This window comes from Colias philodice, chromosome 9 (genome assembly GCF_061535455.1).
Source record: "Colias philodice isolate Cphi_HAF_F1 chromosome 9, ilColPhil1 Martin Lab GWU primary, whole genome shotgun sequence".
Taxonomy (NCBI): domain Eukaryota; kingdom Metazoa; phylum Arthropoda; class Insecta; order Lepidoptera; family Pieridae; genus Colias; species Colias philodice.
The window spans coordinates 4,590,375-4,615,329 of NC_143094.1; the positions used below are offsets into that span (position 1 = coordinate 4,590,375).

At 34.5% G+C, this 24,955-nt stretch overlaps 1 protein-coding gene across 1 annotated transcript; it reads right to left on the reverse strand.

Annotated features, from left to right (window-relative positions):
- Positions 1-15,920: 15,920 nt before the first annotated feature.
- Positions 15,921-22,864, reverse strand: LOC149485767 (uncharacterized). The gene is made up of 3 exons (XM_089699006.1): positions 22,370-22,864; positions 18,277-18,507; positions 15,921-16,577 (listed from the first exon to the last, which is right to left on the reverse strand). Exons 1-3 carry the CDS (start codon positions 22,799-22,801, stop codon positions 16,443-16,445), a joined length of 798 nt encoding a protein of 265 aa, XP_089555132.1. The 5' UTR covers positions 22,802-22,864; the 3' UTR covers positions 15,921-16,442.
- Between the last annotated feature and the right edge of the window lie 2,091 nt (positions 22,865-24,955).

The following is a 24,955-nucleotide window of genomic DNA, read 5'->3' on the forward strand; positions in this document are numbered from 1 at the left end:
TTTTCTTATATTACATATCTCCAAATTCAACTTATTACCTACCTACCTACAATTATTAAGTAAGTTAGGTACCTACTAACTTTCTGCCCGCAGCTTCGACGGCTTTAGTCTAAAACCTAGGAATAGGTAGGTACCTAAATAATTAGGTATATCTACTAAAATCTTTCTCTTGAAACACTATTAAAAAATACCGAATAATCAAATTCCGTTGCGTAATTTCAAAGATTTAAGCAGGCATATAAAGAGACATAGGGACAGAGAAAGCTACTTTGTTTTATACCTACTATGTAGTGATATTGAGGTTAAAAAAAACTTAACGTTTACTATCTTCTTAAAACCTTAGGTACAATTCTTAGGTACAATAAACATAAACTAACTCAACCCCATACACCAAACATAAATTAATTAATTAATTTAATCAAATTTCATTAAGAACATAACATTATTATCCCGTACAAACCCGTAGCTCATAAGTATCGAGGAGCGCGTCTGCGCATTGCTCCTCCCCTGGGCGAAGCCCCGCCCCGCGCCGCCCCGCCCCGCCCTTCGCTGGCCCTTCACGCCTTTGCGATTCGAAGAACATTCGGATTTTGTTTCGAACAAACAAATACAACTGTTTAGTGTTAGTTCGTATGTTAGGAGTTGTTAACTTCATAGGCTTTATAGGTTGTTAACTTTTTTGAGGTCTTGATATGTACTTGGTAGGTACTAGAATTTAGAATGTTTTTAAGCCTTAGAATTTATTCTCATAGGAAGGTTCCTCCCTGTTTTTGTTTTACCTAGTATAAGCTTGATTTTCTAAACTTCTCCTTGCTCTTCTTCATTCTTTTAACCTTCCCCTTACATTCCTGGTTTTATGTAATTCTAATTTAATTACTTTCGCACTAACATACCTTTCTAGTTCAGAACCTTTTAATAAGAAATATTACGGCTAGTAGTGATAACCTAATGCTTAATCATTTGTAGACTTGTAGTCAATTACCAAAAAGTATTTTTTTTTTACTTATTTTTTGCAAAATTAAATAACTTCGGGCGGCGAATTCCTTCTTAATTAGATAGGTACAATTATTATGTACCTCATCCCTATTTCATACCCATTAAATTTTTAGATATACCTAAATATTTTGTCAATAAAAATGAGTAACTCAAAACCTATATAATTTTCCCAGATTTTATCTACCTATATATCAAAATTCACCCAAATCAGTCTAGCGGTTAGGGCACAACACAGACAAACAGTTACGGATAATTTGGTTCACGCCCCTACACGGGAACGCTCACATACCACGCCCACTTTTCTACCTTATAGTTAAGTGGATGGATTTTGAATAATTGCGTCTTGTTTAGGAAAAGGAATTTATAGGTATTTGAATTTGAATTTATGAAATAATTTATGTTTCTTGTACAAATAGGTACTTAGATGAGTAAATTGTGCAAGATAATACTTTAATTAGTTGTTCACCTACTTATTCATTTTAATTATGTATTGCTGTACCTACTGCTTTAGTTTTTAAAAATTATAATGAAGTATAACTATTTTTTGTGTAGGTATTAATTTAAAAGAGCTTTTACTGTTTATTTTCTTTAGGGCTAATTTTTCAATCCTTGGTTAAAACTTATTCGTCGAAAAGCATATAAAACTACCATTTCAAAATGTGTTCTTATTGCCCGCAATTGACAGTTTACAGGTGACATTTTAATATTATCGTGTAATACTTTAGTGGAAGGATAAGTTTTAACCAGGGATTGAAAAATCGGCCCTTAGTTCCATTTTATATTATAAGGCATTGCTTTGAGAGTTATCAATAGGTACCTACCTAATATCTTCACTACGGACGATTTCAATTCGAATTCGAAGTAGATGCTGTTGGTACCTACTGTAACAGCTGTGTTGTTGTTGTTTAAGCGTTGTCTGCCGTTGACAACTTCAGTCCCCATTATATTTACGACTAGCTGTGCTCCGCGGTTTCACCCGCGTGGCTCCTCTCTTTTTGGTCTTAGCGTGATGATATATAGCCTATAGCCTTCCTCGATGAATGGGCTATCTAACACCGAAAGAATTTTTCAAATCGGATCAGTAGTTCCTGAGATTAGCGCGTTCAAACAAACATACAAACAAACTCTTCAGCTTTATAATATTAGTATAGGTAGATTAGGTACCTATATTTGGAGACCCGTGCACATTGCACCTAATGCCTTATCCTTCCTACCAGTCTTCTCCTGTATTCCCCTCATTAATCGTTTCCTTTTTATCCTTTTCGTAAATCCTGACTGACATGTTATAGCCGGCATATTCCATTTATAGAGGCGTATCATATTACCTATGCCTCGGCAAAAGTTTATAGACGGTGGTGGCGCTTTTAAAATTAATATGAATTTTGAATTTATGGATTTTTCAGGTGGTGAAAAAAATTAGCTAGGTGCGTTAAATAGTGATGATGATTATTTACGCGAACGAATTCGTGCGTAAAAAACTAGTCATATTTATGAAAACAGTAATGCTCCAAATATTGGAATTTGGAGGGAATCTTAAAACAGCGTTAACACTAAGCTTCAATAACAAGAATATTATTTCCATTCGTTCTCAATAGATGGCGTCATACGTTCCAATATGATGATAAAAAAAAGATTAAAACGCGAGTTGGTAGCGTTCTAGTTGCTGGGCGTTGCTATAGAGAAGTTTACGCACGCATGTCGCTAGATGGCGCTGCGTGAACTAAAGAATAAGCGTTTTTAGGACAAGTTATTTATTTATTTATTTATTTATTTTACAAAAAGAAGACTGAAATATTGGAGTATGAAACTTTTATTAAGTAGGTATATAAATGTGCGCAAGCAAGTTTTTGTTAGTAAGAAGGTATCTATAATAATAAAAATCCTCACTTTTTTATGAAGACATTTATGCGCAATCACCTAGGTGACGAAACATAATAGGTAAGCCATAAACTATCCTAAGGGTGTTTTAAGTTTTACCACCAGAGAGCTATGCTACGTTGCTGTGGATGCGTTCGATATCCACCAATCTCATTGATGCATATAGCTAAGCACAGGCAGAAACGGATTGACATAAGATACGATTGTTTTATGGAAGGATGCGTGCTATGATTGCCTGCTTAATAGCAGCATACATATGCGTACTATAGTTAGATACATCGCATAGCTCGAACTTCTTCCTCGCATAGCTAAGTAGCTAAAAAAAAGTTGAGGCGACACATCTTCATCTTACTCGCAGCGCTCTATAGGTATAGCTTAGCATCAGTGGAAACGAACATATAGTTTCACGGCAGCTATTGTATTTTCGCAGCATAGCTGCACATCTCTGGTGGAAAAGCACCCTAAGCATCCCTAAACTCTGCATTCTATGCGAATGCAAAGTGCCATGCGTGCAAAGTGCCATGCTAGTCTACTTTTTCATCATTTCATGTAATTTTGTAAACTTGTACGGTCTAACTGTATTGAGCTTATGTGATGTAAGGCTAGCCAAATTGGCATAAAATAAAATAATTTTAGTTTCCTTAGATACCTAAAAACTAGAAAAACGCTAATTTAAAGCCGAAATAAATAGCTTAAATGTTCCTTCATTAGACGCTTCAACGCTCTTCTTACTCCGTTACATTATTAGTCAAAAGTGGTCTCAAATGCCAGAACTAAAAAAACTATAATTTTTAAACTAATTTAAAATTGAAATTGCAGTTCCACGCATGCTAAGTCACGTAAAGGGTTAGGGGCGGGGCTGTAGGCGTGGCCTCGCTCGTCCCGTTCATACGCGAGCGGTTATGCTGCCCTGGTCCTGTGACGTCACCGCCGCCTATTTATGGGGCGAATTGGAGGGAAGTTTAAAAATATTTTTAAATGATGGTATTTTTAAATTAGTTTTAAGTATTTTTAAAATTCCCATCCCATCAATTATAACAATTTCTGATGTGTTGTGATTTGACTGTTTTAAATAAAATACTAATAAATAAACATCTTTATCTTTTTCTTTACTGGCAACATTAAATAATCTATGATCCGTTTCTGACAGCTACCAATGTCTATGGTTAATTGCGCGGGACATTGTTGTTCAGGCAGATAGGATTGTATTTTTGAATTTTTAATTTGATGATTATTATGATTCTTTATATCATTGTTAATTACAATTACGGACATGAGTTGCATAAGAGTAACATCATAATTGAATAGGTTGTTTATGAAGTACAAGTGTGAACGAGAGCGATTGTGCGAGAACATAGCCACAAACCACAAAAAGCAGCGATTATATTAGGTACAATTTACAACTACCTATGTAGGTAAGTGGAGTTGTAATTGGAAAACTAATATTATAAAGCTGAAGAGTTTGTTTGTTAGAACACTCTAAACTCAGGAAGTATTGGTCCGATTTGAAAAATTATTTCGGTGTTAGATAGCCCATTTATCGAGGAAGGAATCACTCTAAGACCAACAGGAGCGAAGCAATGCGGATAAAACCGCGGGGCACAGCTAGTTGGTAATTATAACCTAGTAGGTAAAGGTAAGTGTGCCGTATTAGGTAGGTATCTTGGAAAAAACTGTTGCATGTGGTGATGTTTATTTTTTAATAGAGAATTGAGATATTCCTTTAAATTAAGTAAATGTTGTACCTACAGCGCTGCCGTACGGTGCATGAAATGATTTAGGTAACTAGGTAAGCTATCGAATTTGATAAAATTTATGAACACTGCATGCCGGCACCAAATACTTAATAGTACCTAGCTAATGCCGGTATCCGTCTAAATAGCTAGATAATTAGTTAGGTATCTACCATTCGGTAAAAAGAGAGCATTAGCAATATCTGCCTTATAAATTCTATCTATAATATCTGCCTTAAAAGATTGACTAGTTATGACATTCAAGACGGTTCTGTAGGCACCTTCACAGATAAGAAGAACATAAATAAATAACACCATACTTAGGTATAGGGTATTGTATTGTTGCATCTAAAAGGCACGCGGCGGCGTTTGATTTATCCGTCCACATCAATCATTGTCGTATAACGTATTTCAACCAATTTATACAAAAACTTGACATTATGTACCTAATCAACCCTGTCGTACGAATAACTTAATAAGTCCGAAGTCCGCGTCTCGTCGGGTTAAATAATATACTTAATGTTAAAATCCTTTAAAAAACTTTGTCTTTTGGTAAAATTGTGCTGTACATTTTGCGTCAATTACCTAATTCTCATCCACTAAAGAAGGCAGTGCACTTGCAGAATGCCTCTGCAAATGTTCATGGGCAGTGGTAACTGGTGACCGGCGACCGCTAACCATCAGGCGACCTAGCAACTAGTAGCTACTTTTCTAACTCATATAGATAAATCATAAACTCATAATAGTAAAATAGTTATGTGTCACATAAGCGGATAATGAAATAAATACGATGTGTAGGTACTGTAGTAGGTATAAATGTATAGTTAGGGAGGTAGAAAGATTACAACAGAAAAATAATCAATGAGTATGGTAATTAAAAGATTGCCTTTTTTTAGGATTTGCCTTGATACCTAATTGCTTCAACGTTTTCTAGAAAAATTTAATTAAATTTAAGTCTGGAAATATTGACGATGCCGGTTGTAGTTAAAATTAAACTAAATATTCTTCCACAGGTGTTGTCCTACCTACATATTATTATCTTGAAACAGTTGATGTCAAGGATGAAGAATCTATTAGGTACATGATTAGGTACTAAGAAGTAAGAATAGTCCACAAATCGCTAATTTCTTATAGAGCGTAATGTTTTGCGTACGTGATGGTAAGAAATCAGATCAATATCTGTAAGATGAGAGATCCAGGGCAGTTTAGTCTTCTCCATTTGCTTACAATGGAGAAGAGAGAAGAATTAAAAACTTTGTAGGTTTGTAGTTATATTTTTAAAATTCTTTTACCTTTGTTCATTGCTTAAAAATAATAAGCCCATAAGGGAATAAGTCCATCGTTAGGTGTGGTGTACGCATTGAGGGTATCGCAGATGAATTCCGTACAACACCCACGTTCACGTCATGCGGCTCGACGGAACACAGTTGGGTAAGTCGATTGGAATCTGACATACCTAGTCCTTCCCCGGAGGCCGTTTTCCAGTGATATTCTACATTCAATCTTCAAAATCGGCACACACAAAAGGCAAGTGAGATGGCATGATTCAACTATTTTGCGCGAAATAGAGACAACAGAAATAAAAAAATGTGTCTACTGTCTAATTAGCTACATTTTTTGACGTCCAGCTATCTACACCTTTTTACTTATACATAATATTATTGCTGTTTATTTTTTTTTAAAGCTGTTGTAGTTGTTCGTCAACAGGAAATTCTATTCTAATGAATTCTCTGTTGATTAATGTTATTTTTCTTTATTATAATAGAATTCACCAGTTTTTTCTTGTTTCTCCATAACTGAGTTCAATGGTTAATTAATTCTTTACGTTACGTAATATTAGACTAGTTTTTCTTTCATGTTTTACACCGATTATGCATTTATTAAGGGCGGGTCTGTAATTATGCATATATTTCTTGCATGTGTGGTTATGTGTATGTATACAGTGTTGTTTTTATGTAGGTAGTTGTAAAGAATGTTCTTGGTAATAAAGTTATGCTATGGTGTTTTTTTAGAACCTTTGAATTTAATAAATATATTGACTGTATGCCATTTCAGTGGAACATATTCCATTAATTTATGAGATGCATTCCGTCCGCGGCTTTGTCTACGCTATCCATTGGTGAAAACAGAATAAAATCGGAAATGATGGGTGCAGCGGTTTTTGAGTTTATGTTGACAGACAGACGCAACGAAGGATTTTGGTTTGTTATATATGAACTGTGAAGATATTAGATTTTTGCACGCCTCATAAGCGAAGCGTTGAGGTGGGTACTACTGTCACTTCGCGCAAAACATCTGATTTTTCAAACTTAAAATGTCTTTATGTATCATACATTGCACTTGTAAGATAATACATACACACACATATTAAGAAAAAACACTACTTTTAACGTTCATGATATTTTTGATGTCATTTTTGTTATTTAAACTAGTTAAAAAACAGTTTAAAAAAGTTCTGTCTTGGACGTCCGTGTGTCTGTATGTGCGGATCCTTTTTCTTGTTAACACGATAGCGACCGAAATACTTTACTAATCGAGTCTTTTTTTTTCTCTTACGCTTGAGTATGCTCAGGAATAGAACCCTTTCATTTTTCAGGGTCTGATTCGATGTGGTTTAATTGTTATTAAATAAACAAAAATAATAATTAATAAATATTTATTAAAAAAAAATTATGAGGCGTGCACTTTTGGATTTTCCAAATTATTTAGATCTATAACTGTTTCTATACTTATTAGTTATTTAGGTAACTTTACTGTTATTGTTAATTCAAAATTTAACTTATTTTATTTCATAACTACTAATTAATAATCAATTTTATAGATACTTATATCCTTATGTACTTATAAGGTAAATTAAAAATACACGTTGTTTTATCAAACAACAATGTAGGCATAAGGTAAACCGCATGCTATCATTTACCGCAAGTATATATCCAGTAAATAGCTCGAAGATAACGTCATACCATCAACATTGGTAACCGACGCAAAGGGTCATGTGCATGAATATTAACCCAAGGATCGATGTTTGCGCGCGTGCGCCCAGCCGCACGGCCCACGTGGCTCTGAGCCTCAACAGATGGCGCTAGCACGCATGCGCCGTTTTATTGAGCGAACACAGTCACATGACACACACACACCACCACACGTGACATAAATCATATGTTGTCCGCTCTAAGTTCTAACCATACGGCATCAAATTACCTTCGCGTAATGACGCAAGCCGCAACCAACATGCCATTTTTCACCATAACTTCTAGACGATAAAGTTGATATTTGTATGATTATGATATCGGGATTACAGAAGTGCTTGAGTGAACTAAATGGCTCGGCAGCCGACGTCAATTACCGACTTCATCTGGTCACAGTTTGTGGTCTTTGAGTACGTTTTACTTGAGTTGAACATATTTCTTTAGATGGCCGGGAAACATTTGTCATGTCTTGTTTCAAACGTCTTGTTACGTTTTTACTACTAGTTGTAAATTTTGTTTTAAAATGTAGATCATAAAATTGGAATAAAAATCGCTGTGAATTTCAAACAGCAATCTTTTTTAGAAGTCACTTGAGAGTTGGGATATAAAAATATTTTATAGCAAAGTTGGTGGTGTGAAATACTTATCAATTGGTCTATTTTTTAAAATGAGTGTACTCGCTTACCTAACAAGTAACAACTACCTATATGCCAAAAATTAAAAAAAATATCTTTAGCAAACATTCGTACCAATCTACAATTTCAGATTGAGCTGATTTAGTTAGTTTTAAGAGAACTCTGAGATGATTACCAATTAATACTAAAAATGTCTCAATGCACGGATTTATGTCACAATAATTATAACGAGCAAAGTTATATGAAGTGCCATAAATATTGAACAGCGAAACTTCGCAGACGCATTCACGTCGAAAGTTCGAGTTGCGAACAAGAAACAACTCCGCTTGTTTCAGTAAAACTCGAAAACTAACAAAAGTACGGGCATCGGGGAGCCGGGAGAAGTTGTCCTTTCGACTTTACTTCTTAAATCTTAGGGATAACTGTTGGAGTCTTTATTTATCTTTATTCTTTATGAACGCAATAAATACCAAATTTCTAAATGACATACCTACATGTAAAATTTTAAAGACATAAAAATAACACTTTAATAGTAGTAAATTATTAAAACGATGGTTGAGTTAGTATTCCTTAGGAGTAAGAACCATATTTGCGTTAAAAAATTACATATCAATTTTGTATTATTATCTTAATTAGATTCAGGCACATCACTTATTTCACCGCGTGTTTGACATTAACTTAAATATAATATGTATTTATAGGAAAGCCATTAATTTATGTGGCATATTATTATTTTCTTATTGCTCATTTGCACAAAAATGTAATAAGGCAAATACAACGTGTTTTGCTATGCCATAAATTATCTATTTCTAAACCAGGTGAAGTGCTTTTAATTTTTTCACCAGTTATGCCATTGTTCGCAATTTGTTCCAATATTAAAAAGGGAAAAAATGACATAAAAATGGAACCACCATTACAAACGGTTTTTGTCACGTCCTGTATCTGTAGAAGAAAAATGACTTATGTTGAGAAATCTCGTTTTTTTCCCTCTGAACAAAAAGTTGTCATTAAGATCGTGGGAAAAAAAGTAGAACATGGTCACATTAAAAAAAGTTAATTAATCCAGGCGACAAATGCTCAATCGTATCTGGTGACAAGTACCAGGGCGACATAGCTCGGGAAGAGATCTTCCGTCGCACGTCGCCAGCTGTCGCACGATGCTGTCGGCGGGATGTAGGAATGTCACTCTTATCGACTCGATATTTTTATTTGTTCGATTTTCAGGTTATCTTTGTTGTTTATCTTTTGACGGTTGTTTGGTTTTGTTAATGTCTTTATTGTTATGTCAATTTTAAATTTAAAACTTCTATAAAGAGGGTATGGTATGGCAAAAACAGAAGCACACCGCTGAGAACAGGAGCAAAAATTGTGATGATATTTATGTCATAACTCGCTGTATATTTATAGGTTATGAAGTGATATGAGTGCATTATTTATTACACAAATAATATACCTACAGTGCTTAGTCATATTATTGATTGAATTCTTGGAATCCCGCAAAATTGTCGAGAGGGGATCGTGGGTGGGCGGTGGGTATACTCAGTGGGAGGTGGTAATTTATCGTCCACGTAACCTTTATTTACTTTGTTTTTCATATTCGTTACTTATTTTCTAATTGTGAGTGCATGATTGTGATAATATGGTCAAATTATTTTATAAATTTGGGAAGAGCAGTGTTAAGATTTTTAAATTTTAGAAAAATATAGTGTTAAATTTGATTAAGAGAGATATTGTAAGAGAATTGGCTATGGCTATGATAAGGTAATAAGAATATAAACAACCTACAGTACCTGGATTTCAGTTTAAATTTCTATGTTATCTCTCGCCCGATTCAACCTGTATAAAGCCGGAATGAAAATATAAATAAACTTTTGTAAAAGATAAAAGAAATAATTAAATTCCCTGTTGGTGAAAGAATTTTTGAATTCAGTTTAATAGTTCTAAAATCGATACTTTTTATTTATCCAAAATCACATAAACTATTTTAAATGCATGTACTTATCCCATAATTATTTTTCTTCTTTGACTCTTAATAATAGTTAAAATTGATAAATATCCTGAAAAGTTCGTCACCTAATTCAAAGACTTTATTTGCATGTACAGGTTGCGTATCACCTGATGTTAATAATTATCGTCACCCATTTATTAGCCACACTACAAGTTATCTTGCGCCAATAGCTGCCGGAATTGTGTCCATTGGATATTTATAATCCAATATAAGATTATCTTCAAAACCTTCAAACTTCTTCTGAACCCTATTTTATGAATAACTGACCAATTTCTTTTCTTTTTCGGGGTGCTTCGTTCGATTTCGCAACAAAAAGGAGATATTTTATAGAAACTCATACCTATCACGTGAACGATATCGTTGCTTAACTTTTTGTCGTTAAATTAATTATCTACTATTTACGATTGAGGTTTTATAATTTGAACAAATTGCAATTAAAATTGAATGTGAATCTATAGAGTACGGATCAAATTCAAGAAATGTACCGATGAATTCAGGAAACCTTGAAATCAGTGAGGCAAATAGCTTAGATTTAGGTACTGATAAGTTTAGAGAAGGATCATCAACTGCTAAGATTTTAATGTTTATTTGCTACTGCTATAGAGATCTTTCATACAGGCAATGCTTCTCATAACTATACTATTTTAGTTTATGTAATTCAGGCAAGAATTTATATTTTAGTTTCGATAACAGCTTGGAATAGGTAACAGTAAGCATATTTGAATGTGTAATGTAGACGTATTGTATTTGGGTGACTAATTAATTATTAAGTAGTTCATTTGAATTATTCTACTGTATTTTAAGATCTGAAAAATGCTTGCTCTAATTTCCAGTACCATTCGTTTCTTAAACATTACTAAATGTTCTTTTGGACGTATAATTTTTTTATTTCTATTTTTAGCATTATCACATCTAATTTCACATCAAGCAAACGTGTCTTCCTGTCCCGTTCGCAATCAGACCATTCAATGTTACGTACTTTGGCCCTTACCATTCATTTAGCCCAGGAACCATCAAGCGACCCGTTAATGTTCCGGTCCGGTTGTCTCTTTCACTCCTGTGGGTTCCTCAATATGTTGTCTTTGTCTAACCCTTTGCGCTTCCTTTGTAGGGGACCTGAGAAATCGACAGATGTTAGGGACGTTTTAACCAATGTTTGTGTACGTGATTGCTAAAGTTTTGATAATACGCAGTCGGTTAGGATTTGAGGTGTTTTTCAGCGTTGAGTAATCTTCGTTGGTTTCTGATTTTCTGGTAATTTGCTATGGCTTCGTCCGAAGTTTATAATTCAGTTGTTTTTTACATAGCTTGTCGTACTCAGTGTGATTTAATCCGATTAGGAGGATAATGTTTTATTTGAAAGACGAGAGAAGTTGCTTTTTATGATAAATATAACTATCTGCTTACGATAATAGTTCAAATATAGGTTATAGGGTGATTTTTTACAAATTTTGTCCTTTGTATCATCACTTAAAAGGGCTTCAAATGATGTGATAGAAATTGTAAAACATAAAATTAAATAATGCATCTACAATTCGTATTTAATTTCCCTATTTATGCTAAATTTGTCTGAGAAACTTGTATAATAAACGTACTTATCTGGATGATAAAGCTGTTCTCACTCCTGATAATAAACGATTATCATTCATCACCGCCCGTGAACATTTGCAGACTCCCTACGAAAAGAAATTGCCGACTGAAATAGATATGGCATAATAAAGCATTGACAACGGAAAAAGAGGAAACGATTGGGAAGGGTAAGGAAAAATATATGGGCTCTCGGCTTCCCTGCTCTCCGCAGAAACACTAGCATTCAAATGCTAATATTTGATCTAAAATATGTTTGGAAATATGTAGTTATAATTTCATAAATAGATATATTTCGTTAAGCCTACTCTATCTCTACAGAAACAATAGGGATTAATTTGTAATGCAATTTGATAGTGTCAATTGAGGACCTCGAACCATAGTTTGGTGGAACAACCGTGTTCCCCAACCAGTATGACAAAGCAAAAAGTTCAAGCAAAAAGCCTGCACTCACTTTAAAAGTATATTAAAACCGCAATAACATTCGCAGTGTTCCCTTGCTGAGAATTGTCATAGGCGGCAACTATCGCCTATCACCTACCGTACACAAGCGGATCGCCTGCTCCAATTGTCGGGGTTGCAATAAAAAAACATCCTGCTTGATATCCAAGATTTAATCCTTGACAAATGTGGTGTGAAAAGACTGCTTGGTGATTATGATAATTTAGATTATGAAGTGAAAAAAAAACTGTGGTAACCTTTGGTGTTATAGGCCCAAATCTGAGGTCTTGAAGTACTGAGATTAAAGTGAGTTGTAAACTTGTTGTAAGTGATACAACGATTTAAAGGAATGACATTTTTTTTATTTCTTAAACACTTGCTTCGCTTAATTGAACAATTTATTTCAGATGAAGCTACATTATATATACTATAGTTGTAAGTACCCTCACAGAAAACAGAAGCAGTAGTCATTAATCAAAATTCAAAAGGTACCAATTTACATAGCTTTTATTTTACTTTAATATAGTAGCCTGTAGCGACGACAACAATAATTATACAGAAGGAAAATAACGAAAAGGTACGTAGTCGCAAAAAAGGGAATGAGGTAATTATGAGCTTTATTTACAGTTTTAAATTAAAAACAAAAGAAACCCACACAATATATTTATATACAAACGTAGCATTGCAAAAGACAGTTGTTTTGTAACAACCCACGATTAATCACAAACACGTGACATTATCGTTAGCCGCATGCTGTCTTGTTGACATAACGTTTACTTCCTAGTTTCTAACGCGTCATGCTTTCCTAGTCATTAGAACGAGATGGTGTGGAAATAATACAACCCTGTTAGTTCTTGGAAACGCAAACATAAGCAATTTCTGTTTAAAATGTGTTTGTGTGCATGTTTTTTACCCGACTGCCAAAGAAGGAGGGTAATGTTTTTCGAGTGTATGTAAGTATGTATGTATGTCTTTTCCTTTGTGACCACCTGTAGCCTAAACGGCTTGATGGGTTTTGATGTATGAGGTATCGTTAGATTTGTCTTGATTACGGGAGTGTCATAGGATACATTTTATCCTAAAAGTCCAACGGGATAAAGACATAATAATATTTTTTCTAAATTTCCCTTTAAAAAAATATGTAGTGTGCAGTCGGGTATTTTGTTTTTTTAATAATAATCAACTTGTTTATTGACTGAAATATCATAATAAAGGTAAGTAAGAATTATTAACATATTTATTTTTCATACTAAAATACCCATAATTAAGATGGTTAATGAATTACTGGGACCAATTAATTTTGCTTTTCAGTTATCACTATAGGTAGGGTACTATATGGACTACCAGATAATTAATTATGAATATCGAACAAAAATCTTACTGATGTAAAAATATTACCTAACTTCAATTTTTATTTAATATCAAACAGAATCACACCTAGCCTTATCAAAAACCGATACATGGCTATAACTAATTTGATTTCACAGTAATATGACGTCACGACTTCACACTCTATAATAAAGTTAATAAGAAAGTCAAATCCAAGAATAATTTGTATTTGCGTACATTACTAATTACTAATTACTAATCATTGCTAGAAATATCCTACAATAAATATACATATATATTGTTCGAGCGCTGATCAAACAATCAGTAAACAAAATACATAGAAACGACTCTCACAAGTTTCGAAAATCAGCATTGTTAAATGTAAATAAAAATCTACATTTATTATAACTAAAAATGGCTCAATCAAATTCCACAAACAATTAAAATGTATTTCTCTTTCAATGGCAGAATATTTGATATTTGAATACAAAACAACAATAAATACGCTACAAGAGATCAGGGATCAGCGAACAATGGAGCACCCAGTCTGCTATTGATTCGACTTTTAATAATTCGCTCCAATATCTATGGAAAACCGCATTGATTGAAATTTTATTTCAATGTTTGAGCGAAAATCGGGAGGTTTTCGTAACAGATCTGTTTGAAATTTAATTAAGTCTATGTAAGTAAGTGACAAATAACGAACTCGACCGACTATACAAATTATTTTATCCTGAGAAAGCTAACATCTTTACCGTAGTAGGTTTTTTAATATTTGTCCAAGGGTAACCTTAGGTACGTTAGCCATGTAGGTATATAATTATAGTTTTCCAAGACCAGAGCCAAGAGGGAGGAGGGAGTAGGAGAAGAAGAAAGGTAGGAGAAAATAAAAACACAAACAGGACCATTTTAATAATATTACATATTTGCAATTTGAAGTCACATAAGACACTTCTGCTGCCCTATAAAGTACGTAGGGTTCTTTTTAACCATAACCTATTTTATTAATTTGAGCCAAATATAAGAGTTAATCAAAATAATAAGTCAAATATACTCACTATGGATTAAAGTAGTAGTATAACAGTAGAAACAGTAAAGTTAATATTTAACTGATTTACCAGTAACACACCCTCGTCAGTCGTCACCGTGTGATTAGCTACCCTCCGGCCTCTCCCTCACCTGAGGTTATTGCACGACAGATTTCGACATTGATACATTACGGAAAAATCACTTTCACCGTATATTACCATTTACTTCCCATCTAAATGCAGTTTTCCGTCTCGAAGGACCAATATTCAAAGGATATTGAAATGTAACTGATTTAAGTTGTACAATTTGCTTCATAGCTAGATTATTGATTAAGTATTAATCGTAATGACAAAGAAATAAAATAAATTCTCAATGAAACTTAAACCGCAAATTTCTTATCTTTGGCTAGGATCTTTCATGTAAGCTCTTCCGGCAATCTACTCGTTAAATTATTGAAAAATAGATGACGGTATATTTAGACGACTTATTAAAAAGTCCTATGATACTTTTCTGTGAAAATAAAAAGCGCATTTCGCGTTTTTAAAAGAAATTGAAAATCTTTGAAGATGTAACCGACCGCGGCGGGGCGCGATGTATCTTAGCGAGTCATTGAGGCAAGGTGTAAGAAACTAGGTGACATTTGAGTCTACCTACGGGCTTTACTGATATCAAGCTAACCCTTGCGGGTAATGGGGGTGTGTAAGCATTAAGCTTTATCAATATTTACAGATTTTGGAAAATTGCCACTAATGAATGCTTGTAGTACTATAACACCCCTTTGAAGATTTGGTTTCTGTCTAATATACAAATCTTTGAAGTTTGATATATAAATAAGAATATCCTAAATGAATATTTGTTATTCTTTCTAGAACTGGAAACAGCTAATCGATTCGGTATGAAATTTAGAAACGAGCTAGATTTTTAGTTTGCCTTAGCAGTTAGCACATACCTTTTTTTATAGTAGGGAAATCTTCCAAAGATACCCACTGCCCCCGGGGAAGGAGCCGTGGTTATGTCGGATTCTTACCGAATAAAACCCCACTGTGTTCCGTCGAGCCGCTTTAATGATGGGGCCGCGGGTATTGGTTGGAATTCTTCCGCGACCCCCTTGGCGGCAGCCCATCTCCAGGCCAGGCGCAAGCCAAGAACAGGAAAGGTGGTTTGCCTGCTCTTCCCTCCCGTTGGCGGCATGAACGGAACACGTCTCAAGCCGCCTCACCGCACCGGACGATGGATCTACTTTCTGACTGGGAAGATTTTATTCAAATAGGAAAATTTTCCGAAGGAAAATATTGAATCAAACGCTTGCTTTGTATCACATACTATTTATTTCAGATTATATACAAAATGCGCACTTAAGCTAATTACAGCTAATATAAATTAATACATATTTCTATATTATGTTTTTTTAATATAATAAAAACTTATCTAAGACCAGAAACATTGCCAAAAGATAATTATTGTACCTAATCGAATGATTGGCATTCAACAATTGCTACCGATATTACAGTAATTACACACTAGTATAATAACATTACAATGTATTACTAGATACAATTAGGTCTACTCAAATTATAAGGAATACATATTATACAATTATGTGGAGAATACACAAATATCACAAAAAATAAAATTAATTTTTCTTAGTACAACTAAAATTATTTAATTTATTGAAAATACAAAGAAATTATAACTAAATTAAATATTCACCATTTTTTAAGAAAATTCAGTTTTAAAACGAAACAACGAGTTTGACGTCATTGATTTGCAAGTAGAATGTACATACAACAAAAATCATTTGTATCTTGAAAAATAACTAATATTATAAATGATTCCTTCAAGATCGTATAATATTAACATCTTCTTCCTCTCCAATCTGTAATATTGCCTTCTGTATGATGCGCTTGAGTCGCTTCCGATTCTCTGCTGAACGCAGCGTGCGTAGTTCTGAGGCCACGAAGTCTCCGAATATCTGGAAAAATATATTTTTCAATTAGGTATACATTAAAACTAGCTGCGCTCCGCGGTTTTACTCGCGTGGCTCCGCTCCTGTTGGTCTTTGCGTGATGATATCGAATGAATGGGCTATCTAACACCGAAAGAATTTTTCAAATCGGACCAATAGTTCCTGAGATTAGCGCGTTCAAACAAACAAACTCTTCAGCTTTACAATATTATTAGTATGGACGTGCTTTTAGGTGATCAATTATTTTATACGAGCTTTAAATGTAATGGTCACTTGTAATGGATTCAGGCTTCAAGGTTGACACGGGATAAATAAATAAATTATTGCGTAGATGATATTCGGTAAAGACGGAAGTAGAGGTAAAAGTTTATTTTATATCCATTGTAGTTTTTGAGTTAAATTTCAACACATTCATTAAATCTCTACTCTTTGCATTATGCAACTTGTTTAAATCATCTAAACTTAATATTTTGATGTTTTAAACGAAATTACATTGTAGGTATAGTAGCATATTAAAATTCCGTTCTAACTTTTTGATCAAAAGTTAAGCAGGTACCTATCATAAAGTTGTAGTGTTCTTGTGAACTTTAAAACTTCGACTATAAAAAAGATTTCATAAGTACTCTTCAAAGGTTTGAATTTCTCTTCGCGATCGCGATGGTATTGTTTGTAAACCTAGACTTAAAAATAAAGAAATTTCAATTTATAATAACTAATTAATGTAGTTTATAGAGAAACTAGCGACCCGCCCCGGCTTCGCACGGGTGCAATGCTGATACTAAATACACTACAGAAAAACTGTGAACGTTGTATATATAAAAACATAGCGGCCCGGCCGGCCGGTACCTACCGCCGCAAATGCTACGTCCCGCAATTTTTAAATCTGTAATATCTTCGAAAATATTCACTTAAATCATACGGTGTAAAGGGCCATATAGATCTATATTAAATGAACAATGTATTCAAGGTATTTAATTGGTTAAGGATTAATGCTGTATTGGTGAAAATCGCTTCGAAAATTAGCTATTATTTGTCGTAAAAAGTAAATGACAAAAAAATGTTATTGTGGGTTATCCATAAGAGATAGACATATACCATCGCGGACTTTTCTGTAGACCTTTTCAATGTGTATAATACTTAGTACATTATTTTGATAAAACTCGTAGGGTTCAGCCTGCGTTTGCAATATAAGCGGAAAAAATGTAATTTTTTACGACATCCCATTAGAAACCTCAAAAATAACAGTACTTCTCCACTATTTAATGGATGTTATTATACATATAAACCTTCCTCTTGAATCACTCTATCTATTAAAAAAAACCGCATCAAAATCCGTTGCGTAGTTTCAAAGATTTAAGCGTACAAAGGGACATAGGGACATAGGGACAGGGAAAGCGACTTTGTTTTATACTATGTAGTGATATTTGAGTGCTGTTTTTTATTTACTATAATATGTCAAGGAATAATTTTAATGTACCCTCTTTTTATGTTTTAAATTATACGCAAAAATAATAACATAGAAGTATATTATTACATGTAAGTTTACACTTACAGTATCCATGTATATTCATTCAATTTATAAAAGGAATAAATTCAAATTAATCTTCATAATCAATTATAATTTATTTACAGCATTAATTAATTCCAATCCGCTACCACTGCATAAATTACACAATCTACCAGGGCATCATAAAACGTCGCATACCTGACATTCATCGGGCGTAATGCCAGGCCTGATCCTCGGCTTAGGTTCCTCGGGCCACATCATGGGGTGCGCGGCGGGGGGCAGCGGGGCCACGCGGACTTCGCAGTGGGAGGAGGGGATGTTCGCGGGTACCCGGATCGCAGGCTTGCGGTGTTTCGGCGAAAACGTCGCTGTTGACCGCGCACGTGCTGCCCCGAATTCTATCTCTTCGTCTGCTTGGAATTCTGCGAGCTAAAATGTATATTGTATTGTAATAAATGTCTTAATTACATAATTGTTATTCATTTATTAAAATTACTCTACTCAAATAAAGTTAAATGTACCTAATAAAAAATTGTATGGATTTTACTTATTTTGACATTCCTGCAATTTAAATTAGGGCTAAACTGTAAATTATAGGGCGTGGAGTTGAGAGTCGTAATTTTTTTTGTGGTTAGCTATTGTCCTATGGAACCTAAATCTGAAATTTCACAGCGCGAAAACTTTTTGTTTTTGAGTCACGAATTTTTGAAAATCGGAAAATTTTACTCCATTTTATCTTTGAAACGCGAACTTACTGTTATGACAGTGTCAAATTGACCTACAGCGATTGTCAAACGCGTTTCATTTCAGGTAAAACATTTCTATCTAACAAAAAAAATATTATAATTTAAATTTTATTTATGAAATTTGTATATTTTTTAACAACAACATTAAAAATAATTATTATTAAGTATAGTTTTTGTAAAATAGATTAAATAAAATAAAATAATTAATATTCACAATTTATAATTTAACAAAAATATTAATCGAAGTGTCTAGTCGTCCGCTAAACGGATGAATAAAATAAATTAGTCGTCCGATTACCGGATGAATAAAATAATTTAATCGTCCGATTACCGGATGAATAAAATAATTTAATCGTCCGATTATTCGGATTAATAGATAACCTTTTAACACTAAAGCTAGTTGGGTTGGACTAAAGCAAAGGGGGCGCAGGACTTTGTAACAGGAGTTGGTGTCATTATAACACCTATTTATTATTGTTTTATCGTAAAGATTACGCTAATATAAGCATGTTTTATAGGAACAACTTTTCTCTAAAATCAAAAATGGCCGAGATATTCGCCCTTAATTCGTTAGGTTAGGTTTAGGTTAGGTTAGCCTTTAGGTTAGGTTAGGTTAGGTTTCTTAAAAAAAAACTACACAGAAATAGGAGCCCCGCGAAGCGGGGCTTCGTCGACGCGCAAAAAAATAATCAAGTTTAGGTTAGGTTAGCCGTTAGGTTAGGTTAGGTTAGGTTTCTTAAAAAAAAAAACTAAACAGAAATAGGAGCCCCGCGAAGCGGGGCTCCGTCGACGCGCAAAAAAAAATCAAGTTTAGGTTAGGTTAGGTTAGGTTAGGTTTCTTAAAAAAAAACTACACAGAAATAGGAGTCCCGCGAAGCGGGGCTCCGTCGACGCGCAAAAAAAAGTCTAGTTTAGGTTAGGTTAGGTTAGGTTTCTTTAAAAAAAAAAACTACACAGAAATAGGAGCCCCGCAAAGCGGGGCTCCGTCGACGCGCAAAAAAAAATCAAATACCTACGTGTGCCCTCCTCCCCCCACAAAAAACCTATAATACGTGCGGCAGTTCTCTAAAGAAACCCCGATAACCTAACTATATAGATAAATAGATGTTATCGGACGATTAAATTATTTTATTCATCCGGTAATCGGACGACTAATTTATTTTATTCATCCGTTTAGCGGACGACTAGCGCTGTCCAATATTAATTGTACGCTTTGTACCATGGAACAAAACAATAACGACGTCATTTTCAGTTACCGTTCGTTTGCTGCCTTTCAGTCGAGATCGTTTCGTGCGTACTCCTGTTAAGCCCTAAAACTGTACAAAACTATTAAACTTTTACTTTTAGCATACAAATAGGTAGCGAGGAGCGAAGCGACGAGCGTGTTAGGTTAACATTTGAACTGCCGCACGAGCCGAGCGAGCGAAGCGAGCGTGCCGCGGCAGCGGCCGGCGAGTGCCAGAAGCGACTTTAGGGCGATTCCCACTCAAACAAAAAAAAAAACTACAGGTCTATTACATTAAATCTGTCATATTTCAAATCAAAGAGCTAATGCAATATTACTAGTATTGAAAACTATTATTGTAAAGTAATAATTAATATTAATTGCTTCAGATCAATGTGGAACTGGAAAAAAATACCTAAAGCAAAGGGGGCGCAGGACTTAGAAAATTTTTGATGGAGTTGGTATCATTATAACACCTATTTATTATTGTTTTATCGTAAAGATTACGCTAATAAAAGCATGTTTTGTTGGGGCAACTTTTCTCTAAACTTGATAATTACCAAGATACATGACGGATTGTAAAATGTAAATTTTTTCAATGATGGAATATTATGTATTCAATATTAAGCTGCGAAAGTCCGAATCTAGCTAAAAAACGTTACGCTAAAATAAGCATTGCATTATCATAAGACTTGCCACAGAACCGAAGCTGTCAACCCCGAATTCCACGTGGTCTTGTCTGCCCTACCCCTAGAGTGTATGTAAAAAGCCGGAGGCGCGGAGGGAGAGCAGCCCTCGCCCGCCGTGACAAAGCTCGGGAGCCGTGCGGAGCGGAGCGGCTGAGGCTGGTCGCCGAAGGCGACCAATAAGCTGAAGCTGCGAAGTGGAGTACGGGCGACCGTGCTTTGTCACGCAAGGGCGGAAGGGCTGCACTTCCCGTAGCGCCGGAGCTAAGGCAGTGTCTGAGACAATATAAAAAAGACATGAGGAGATAGGGAAAGGGTTAGGTTAGGTTATATCATCAATCTTTGAGGGCGAATATCTCGGCCATTTTATATTTTAGAGAAAAAGTTTTTTTTATAAAACATGCTTATTTTAGCGTTTTGAATAAAAATTATGTATTTTATGATTCCTATACAATTTTCACTTTAGATCAAAAATTTTCTAAGTCCTTACTTTGCGCCCCCTTTGCTTTAGGCGGACCAAAACTTAATTTGTAAATATCTCGAAAACTATTAATTTTCGCGCCCCCCCCTTTACAGGGGAAGTTCCTAGTACCCACCCACCCTCTCTCCACCCCCCACTACCCCCAAATTCCACGCCCTATAATGTACAGTTTTACCTAAATTAGATCATGCCCTTGAACTGGATTATCATTCCATCATTCCTTATACCAATAAAAACTAGTTCTGCTAGATAATGGTGGCATAGATAACAACTTCTACGGATAATTAATAGTTGAAGAGACTATGAAGATTTTATCAACATTTATCAATGCCCAATTAAACGGCCATTGCTTTTAATAGATAAAAAGTTTGGTGCTATTTTAAACAGGACATTCGCGAATGATTAATTGTCATGTTTATCAGTTGCAAATTAACATACAAATAGAACATATCACAGTAGGCGATAAGACGTCAAAGAGAATGTTAAACAACTTCTAGTTGTCAACCTATAACCCAATACATTTAATTGCGAAGCGATAAAGTGGGTCAGAGTGAGATAATGTCAGAGACAAGACTAGACGAGTGTCTGACGCAATTTGTTTACGCCAGCCGAAACACCGGTTTTGACACATCGTGACGTAATCATGTATGTGGCTGCTCGTATACATAGTGCCTTAATTTTTTTTTTCAATAAATATACAGGCATGTTATTTCCACCTTAATAATTAGCATCTATTTCAAGGTCAAAATAAAACAGCGTAGATACCTATTAAGTACCTACGTATAATTTACATCTATCTATTAGGTATATTAATGCTTTAACAATAAATAATTAACTTATCACGTATGTGGCTTAAAAATATACTTTTCTATATAATATTATACCTAACAAACAAATAATCTACCTACTCCTATTGTTTTTTATTTAGTTTTACTCCTTCAATTTATTATAATCGAAATAATATGTTAATTAACCTACGTATTTATAAAAGCAAAGGTAGCTACAGTCAATATTTCAAACTTGATTACAAAACAAATCCATTAGCAAACAGTTTTTATTGTACCGCCTGTCATTACCGACGTGACGTTTACAAACGTTTTATATCAATTAATGTGTCAAAACGTTATGACGCAATCATAATATCGGTTATTACCTCGAGATTAACAGCCTCTATCGTGTCGAGGGGATCGACGAGCGGCGCCCGCTGCAGAAACAGGAGGGCGTCGAAGTACTCCCACCCGCTCACCTCCGGCACCCCACCCTGCTTCCGTTTTATCTTCCTCAGCTCATTGTTGAACTGCGTCCGCAGATTATGCACTTTCCTGCTTATCTCCTCGGCGGTCGTCCCAAACATGCTCGCCAAATACTCGTACTTCGTCTGCCGCGCCGTTCTAACCTTGTTCAACGGGTGACTCGTGTCCCACAATTCCTTGCATTCCCGTTCCATTGTTTCTATCAATTTCATAGTGTTCTCCGAATTCCAATGCGGTCTGTCGACCTTAGTTTTGGTGGGTTCCCGTTCCCCGTCTGAGTCGTATTCCATTTTCGGCCAGCCCAACTCGGAATTATTTGAGCTGGAATCCATTTTGTGTCGCGTAACAACGTTGTACACTGAGGCGCGCTCTAGCGAGACTGCGCGTTGCGGCAAGCGAGAGGCCGAGAGCAGTGTCGGCTGTCGGCCGGTGCGGCAACGTCGCAATATAATTATAGACGCTCGCTCTCAACGATATCAATGAATGCTGTTTTACGACCTGCATACTCGATAGTGGATGTAATTGGTTTTGCTAGCTAAATGAAAATCATTGTGGCATTCCATTTTTAACTTTAATTTTACTTATTGCATACTCAATATACCTATTTGATGGATAAAGTATCTGAAATATTTTCTCATCTATGTAATTAAATTTTGAATACATAAAAATATAATTAAATTATAATCACGTTTAAAAATTAAAGATGTTTTAACGGATTTTAAACGCGATTTATTCGAATAAATCTTAACGAATAATTGCGTTTAAAATCCGTTAAATCAACTTTTTCTAAATGTACCTATAATAATTATACTCGCGTAAAATCAAACACTAGAAAATACTATAATCATGTTCTTATTTCCTATCGAACGATCCGTGATACGCTTACGTTACCTACATTTATATAATAATTGGGTTCATTTAGAACGAAGGGTGCAAAATTAAATGCCAATCAATTATTAACAGCCAAACATCAAAACCAGAACAAATTCATCTTGTATTTCATAATGAAGTTTCAAACCATATTGCATTCATGTGTGAAACACTATTAGCTGTAATTATCGCAAAACAAAGAGCTACCGGCTTAGCAATGTGTTGTGAAAGTGAATGTGTGAACTAGCCGACTTTAAACAATGCAGTTTAGTAGATATATTATGTATGTACTGAATCACTAGTATTACTTATTTGAATATTATATCCCTAATAATGCTTATCTAATAAAAATCGAATATTAGATACCTACTAGAAAATAAATGAATAATATTTTCAATCGAAAAGTATTGAACCGATGTTGATGATTTTTTGCGTGGAAATAGGAGTTGGGAGTATCTATCATGGACGGAGTTGGTATTTTAATCATAATTATAAGTTATAACCTACATTCACTTAATACAATAATATCAACCAGTAACTCGGCTGCACCCATTACAACTTATGTAGAGTAGAAGAATTAATTTAAAAAAGAAAGATACCTACTTAGTACAATAAGTCTAAAGATCCTTAAAATATATTTCTCCAAATACAATAATCACATTATAATATAATCTATAACATTATAATACCAAAAGCACACGTGTCCAGAAATGATAGTTACAAATAATCGATGTAAAGATATACACTGCGTTTAACACACACAAATTCTGTATCTTGTTATGAATAATGATAAACAAAATTCATTTCTTTATACTCATATATACCTACTCATATAAAACACAAAATCCAAATTAAAACCCTTTGACCAATCTCCCTTATCATGAATAATATCTCTAACCCTTCTATCGCGAAGGATAAAATGTCCACCGGGCGCCGGACAATAAAAGCATAAATAAAATACTTTAGGGGCCTTGGTCACCGGATAAATTAGCTACTAGACCCTTTGTTTAGATAATAATTGTCTGGATTTCTCTGCTGTTCATACTGTCTAACAGATGATTGGAAAAGACAAAAAAAAGGATTCATTTTCGATATGTTTGGAGATAAAAAATATTACCATTTACCACTACAACGACACTACTAAACTAAAGCGCGTCAAGCTGAATTACCTACTAGAAATGAACAACAATCTCTATGGTACAGTCGAGTAAAAAGCTTACAAATAATTGAGCATCTTTTCCGAACCTGGTAACCACTTTAAAGTCAATCAAATCTACATGAAGGAATAAAACATCAATACCTATAGCATCCGATTGTACGCTTGTTGGATCCACATACTTCATACTTCATACTTCATACTTCAATTTCTTTAAATTAGTGGTTAATTTATTACGATTCCTAAATCGAGAAGCCCCAAAAATACCGTAGGTAAATTACGACGTTTCATAATAAATATTTAGACTGCTAAGCCGTAAAGGTAAAGGATAGTATCATAGTAATATTTTTCCTGCTTTTGCAACATTTTTCATTGCCGCTCCATCCTTTTTGATCGTTACATTCTATAGCCTTCCTCCAAATGTTCTCCACGTGTTTTTATTCTTCTTTTTATATAGTAG

Coding starts and splice junctions, on each gene's coding strand:
- LOC149485767 (XM_089699006.1), bottom strand. CDS start 22,801: ATGGATTCCAGCTCAAATAATTCCGAGTTGGGCTGGCCGAAAATGGAA. Junction 18,508..22,369: donor TAGAGGCTGTTAATCTCGAG/GTAATAACCGAT, acceptor TATACATTTTAG/CTCGCAGAATTCCAAGCAGA. Junction 16,578..18,276: donor TTACGCCCGATGAATGTCAG/GTATGCGACGTT, acceptor ATATTTTTCCAG/ATATTCGGAGACTTCGTGGC.